Consider the following 6,163-nt stretch of genomic DNA (forward strand, 5'->3'; position numbering starts at 1 on the left):
AACTCTCAGAGCTGAAGAAAAACAATATGGCCCTTGGTTATGCACTGTCCTGGAACGACTACAGAAGCTGTAGATGGTTGTTGCAACTAACGGTGACTGGGGCGGGAGGAAAACGCATGGATATGAAGACTGTCCAGGCGAAGCGGAGGAGCGGGCAGGCAAGGCAATGGTAGTGGTAATAGTTGACAGGGGTACTGGTTTTGAGAAAGCACATGGGAAGCACGTGAGGGGCGACGTGGCACTCTCGGACCCATCAACGATGCACCAGACTTGTCAAATCCCAGGAAATATGCAAGCTGCAGCTTTTGAAAAGCAACTCAGTGAAATAGATGAGGCTCTCAAGGGAGAGGCAGTGTTTTCAGAGAAGCCATCAAGTGCGAAAAGTGTGTCGGTAGTTGCGGCTGACCTACAGAACTCGGTGCAAAGCTCAAGGGTTGACGAAGAGAGTGAAAAGTGGGAAGAGAAGGTTGAAAAGTGGGTTCGACGTGTAGAAGACTTGGGCTCGACTATTGGGCCTCCAGGTATGTCCAATATTACTCCTTCTAATATTAATATATCCACGGCCATGAAACAAAAGAAGGCAATGTAATTATGGGCCAACACAATCCAAGTCCTCAAAGGAGTAATAAGAACAGAATATTGAAGGGGCCCACGGAAAAAAATAATATAGTGGGACGTAACTCTATAGGAAAGGAAAATATTAACGTGAGGGCTCGGGGTCAGTTGCATGGGGAGAAAAAAAAGGAGCATACGTCAATGGAAGTGGAAGCAAAAGGCGTTGGAATTAAAAGGAAAGAAAGAATACGTTGGAGAATATTTTAGCTGTTGAGGAAAATGGAAAGAAACAGAAGCTTGAAGGAGAAGTCATGGCTCTGGGAATAATCATGGCAAAACACCTTGGATCGGCGTTGATTGTGAGGCAGCTACGTCGGGAGCAATGAGTGCTGTTGGTTGGAATTGTCGGGGGCTTAGGAACCACGGCATAGTGAAAGCACTCCAGAAAATTGTTTTGGAGGAAGATCCCACCTTGGTTTTTCTTATGGAAACCAAGTTTGTTGTGTCAGAGATGGCATGCATTAAGCGCAAACTAGATCGGCAACAGGGTCTAGTAGTACCTAGTGATAGGCGTGGTGGGGGTTTGGCACTTCTATGGAGAAGTTCGATGAAAGTGGATGCTCAAACCTATTCACCTCGACATATCGATGCAATTGTTACTGAAGAACAAGGTAACAAAAAATGAAGATTTACTGGTTTCTACGGCCACTCGGAAATGAATAAACGTGAGGAATCTTGGAGACTGCTAGAAGAGCTAAGTACTAGAAGTGACTTACCATGGATTTGTATTGGAGACTTTAATGAGATAATGCATGAGAGGGAGAAGGAAGGTGGGAATATTCGTCCAGAGTGGCAAATGAAGAATTTCCGTGAAGCGGTCAACCAATGCAACCTGAGAGATATAGGTTACATTGGGCCAAATTTCACCTGGTGCAGGAGACTGGGGGCTCGTGGATGGATTAAAGAGAGACTTGACAGAGCTCTGGCGTCCACAAACTGGTCTGTTATGTTCCCAAATGTGGGTCTACATCATGTAGCAGCTTCTACATCGGATCATTGTATGCTAGTTTTGAAGGCCCACCGTGATAGACAGCGGAGAAACCGACGAAAGAAGCTATTTAGGTTTGAGTCAATGTGGCTGAGAGATGAAGGGTTTAAGGAGATAGTGACTGAGGCATGGGACAGGGCACTGAATATGAGGGGCCAGCACCCGTTTTCTCAATGCTTGGAGGAGTGCAGGCAGTCTCTGACGATGTGGAATAGGAATACTTTTGGCCATGTAGGCAAGAAAATAGCAAAACTCCAGGAAAAACTCCAAGGTTTGGAGGGCAGGAAAAGCAGTATTAATGTTATGGAGGAGATTCAGGAAACAAAGATAAAGCTGAATAGGATGCTCTTGGTAGAAGAGGACATGTGGCAGCAAAGATCAAGGAACAGTTGGCTGAATTCGGGTGACCGTAACACATCATTTTTTCACACCAAGGCATCTAACAAACACCAACGGAACACCATTTCTAGGATCAAGGATTCAAATAATGTCTGGCAGGAGGATGAGGAAATTATGGGCAGAATCTTTGTGGAGTATTTTACATAGTTGTTTACATCATCCCAAGCTGAAGTTAGTACAGAGCTGATTAAGGCTATCCAGGTAAAGGTGACAGATAAGATGAATACCTTACTTCTACAGGAATTTTGAGCTCATGACGTGGAAAAAGCTCTGAAGCAAATGCATTCGCTGAAGGCGCCTGGCCTAGACGGTATGCCCCCCCCCCCATCTTTTACCAGCATTTTTGGTCTAATGTGAGTCCAATTGTTATAAAAACTGTGTTAGACTTTCTTAACAACGGTGTAGCTCCTCCTAAGTTCCATGAAACGCATATTGTACTTATCCCTAAAATGAAAAACCCAAAGTATGTAACGGATTATATGCCGATCAGCCTGTGCAACGTGACCTATAAGCTTGCCTCAAAGGCAGTGGCAAACCACCTTAAACTGGTCTTGCAAGACATTATATTTGAAAATCAAAGCGCTTTAGTGTTTGAGAGGCTCATCATACACAATGTCTTGGTGGCTCATGAATTAATGAACCATATCAACAGGAGGAAGAAAGGAAAAAACGGAGAGATGACCTTGAAATTAGATATGAGTAAGGCATATAACCGGGTGGAGTGGAAATGTCTTCAACAAATCATGGTAAAACTAGGGTTTCATGAAAGGTGGATCAGCCTAGTGATGAAGTGTGTCTCTTCAGTGACATATGCAGTGCGAATTAACGGTCAGCCAAGCGGTCACATTGTCCCGACATGAGGGCTGAGACAAGGGGACCGTTTATCACCCTACTTATTTCTAATTTATGCCGAAGGACTGTCGGCACTGTTGCATAAGGCTTTCCAGAACAAGTCTCTCAAAGGGGTGGCTGCCTCAACTAGGGGACCCATTATCTCCCATCTTTTTTTCGCCGATGATAGCTTGATATTTGGAAGAGCCACAGTCAGGGAAGGAGAGGAAATTCAGCGTGTGCTCCAAGTTTATGAGGAGTCGTCTGGGCAACAACTCAACCGAAGTAAGACCTCTATCTGTTTTAGCCCTAACACTGACCATGACACTAAGGAAGCAGTAAAGGCCATGTTTGGAGCACAGGTCATCAAGCCACATGAATCCTATCTGGGTTTGCCTTTGTTGGTGGGGAAATCTAAACAAAACACATTTGCACAATTAAAGCAAAGGGTGGCAAACAAGCTAACGGGGTGGAAGGAAAAATTGCTGTCAAATGCTGGAAAGGAGGTACTGATCAAGGCAGTAGCACAGGCAGTCCCTTCCTACACAATGAGTTGCTTTAAGCTCCCTAATACACTATGCGAGGAGTTGACTGGAATGGTTAGGCAATTCTGGTGGGGTTAGGTAAAGGATGAAAAGAAACTTGCATGGCTGAGTTGGAAGAAAATATGCCCGCCAAAGGAGAGGGGTGGCATGAGTTTTCAGGATTTGTGACTTTTTAACCTTGCTCTGCTAGCAAAATAGGGGTGGCGACTTCAAACCAACTCCTCCTTACTATTCTACAGGGTCTACAAGGCAAAATACTTCCCAAGCTACGATTTTGTCGAAGCTAGTATGGGATGTCAACCTTCATACGCATGGAGGAGCATCATGGCAGCCCAACATCTAGTGCAATGTGGTGTGAGGTGGCACGTGGGTGACGGTAAAATGATTAAGATCTGGAGAGACAAATGGATACCAAGTCCAAGCACTTACAAATTCATTACGCCGGAGAGAACACCAGAGCAAATTCAGTGGGTCAGTGACCTCATCGACGAAGATAGCAAGGAATGGAAGAGAGCCCTTGTTTGCTAAAGTTTTCTGCCTCAGGATGTCGATGCAATCCTAAGCATAACCTTGAGCACCACCGTGGTGAGGGATAGAGTGATATGGGTTGAAAACAAAAACGGGAGGTTCACGGTAGAAAGTGCATATAGATTGGCACAGGAGGTCCAAGGGGTTAAATTGATGGCGGAAGGCTCAAACCAGTCAACAATGAAACAGACTTGGAGGAGACTATGGCAGATGAACGTACCAAACAAGGTCAAGCACTTTGCATGGAAAGCGTGTAGAAACATCCTAGCTACGAAGGAAAATTTATGGAGGAGGAATATCACAAAAGAAAGCATATGTGATGCCTGTAGGAAGCAGGTGGAGTCCATAAGCCACTTATTTTGATTCTGTTAATGAGCGAATAAGGTATGGTCTTCTTGCAAGCTCTCCTTTCGATCTGAGATTCTTCCTTTGTGGAACTACATAGATGTTATATGGCAACTACAAAAATGGGAGGAATCACGGCCAGGACTCTTGGAACGGACTGTCATGATTAGCTGGGGGATATGGAAAAATAGGAACGATTTTCGGCATGGGGGCAGACATCGTAGTGGACAGGAAGTTGCAAGAAGCTCTCTCTGTTTGCTTGAGGAATTTCAGTTGGCGAATGAAAAACCAACGACTAATGCAGAACGAAACCAGGTTGTGAAGTGGGTCCCTCCACTGGCAGGCCGCTATAAGGTGAACGTTGATGGTGCTGTCTTCTCTAGGTAGAAGCAAGCTGGTGTGGGAGTGGTTGTACGGGATGATGCAGGACATGTGATAGCGGCGTTGTGTAGAAAACTGTACACTCTGCTGGGGCCACTGGAAGTAGAGGCTAAGGCTATGGAGATAGGGGTCAAGCTTACGAAGGAGGTCAGGGTCAGGGACGTGATTTTTGAAGGTGACTCGCTTATAATATGTAATGCTATCCACGGCTTGACAGAAACTGCTCCTTCGGTCCAAAATGTTGTCACAGGAATCCTAAAGTGCGCTTAAGATTTTCGCACTTTTGACTTTTCCCATACCAAAAGACAAGGGAATACCCCTGCCCACGTACTGGCTCAGCATGCTGTTAATGTGAATGACTTGGTTGTTTGGCTTGAGGAAAGCCCATCGTGTATTCAGCATGCTTGCATGCATGATGTACTTTCCATTTCTAATTATGAATAAAATATTGTCTGGTTTCCCATCAAAAAAAAAAAAAAAAAACACTCTTTAGAAAAAGCAAGACCTAATTAATATTATTTTAAATTTAATACACTCTTATAAAATGACATTAGTTTTTAGCCATCATAGATTGATGAGAATATTTCTTAGAGTTGTCATGCATAGGGCTGAGAATTAAAAAAGAGTTAAAAATAAAATAATAGCATTTAATGAGGTGTACTGTAGTTGATTTTTTTTTTAGCAAGTACTGTAGTCTATAGTTGATTGTTTTAAATTTTTTTTAAAGAAAGTATAACGAGGGTGGAGTAGTTTGTTTGAATTTTGAAGTAAACGTCATTGTCAAATTCCCTTGTTAGTGCAACAAGAATAGAAGGGATTTCTCGGCCAAAATGGGTAACTAGCCATAATTTTCTAACTATATAGTTAGTAGTTTTAGTTCCCAAACTATATTTTTTACTAGCATTTCGAGTCTGAGAAACTTGATTTAGGGTCTATAAATTGAGTTTTTGGGACTCGATTTTTATGGGTTGTTCACGTCTGATGTGACACTAGCACTTTTTCCACGTGGCAGCTACATGGAAATCAAGTCTCTAATACTCGATTTAGATCTAAAAAGAAAACAAAGAAAATCACAACAACAGAAAATATGTGTTCATCAGAGAAGAAGAAAAAAAAACAGAGAAGAATATGTGTTCATTAAAAAAAAAAGAAAAAACCCAGAAACAGAAACAGGGGTCGCGCGCGGCCTGGGTCGCGCTGCGACCTGGGTCACGCGGCGGCCTGGGTCTGGTGCGGCCTGGGTCGGCTTGAGCTGCATCTCCATTTCTTCTTCTTCTTCTCTCTCTTTCTTTCTTTTTTTTCTTTCTTTCCGCGTTTTTGCTGTTTCTGCATTTTGGGTCGTTAATAATTATTATTTTTGGGTTAGAAATCAAGTCTTGGAGACTCAATTTCCATTTAGATGCCACATGGAAAAAGTGTCACATCAGACGTGAACAACCCATGAAAATCGAGTCCCAGAAACTTGATTTATAGACCCTAAATCGAGTTTTTTAAACTCGAGATGCTAGTAAAAAATATAGTTTAAAAACTT

The 6,163-nt window shown here is 43.1% G+C and overlaps 1 protein-coding gene across 1 annotated transcript; it reads left to right on the forward strand.

The window, feature by feature from the left end:
- The first annotated feature begins 1,270 nt into the window (after positions 1 to 1,270).
- LOC115961727 lies at positions 1,271 to 2,149 on the forward strand. Its single transcript, XM_031080653.1, has one exon. The coding sequence runs from the start codon at positions 1,271 to 1,273 to the stop codon at positions 2,147 to 2,149; it is 879 nt and encodes a 292-aa protein (XP_030936513.1).
- Positions 2,150 to 6,163: the final 4,014 nt, after the last annotated feature.

This window comes from Quercus lobata, chromosome 9, assembly GCF_001633185.2.
Source record: "Quercus lobata isolate SW786 chromosome 9, ValleyOak3.0 Primary Assembly, whole genome shotgun sequence".
In the NCBI taxonomy this organism is placed as follows: domain Eukaryota; kingdom Viridiplantae; phylum Streptophyta; class Magnoliopsida; order Fagales; family Fagaceae; genus Quercus; species Quercus lobata.

Bases quoted from the DNA above. Each gene is read 5' to 3' on its own strand.
- LOC115961727 (XM_031080653.1), top strand. From the start codon at position 1,271: ATGAATAAACGTGAGGAATCTTGGAGACTGCTAGAAGAGCTAAGTACT.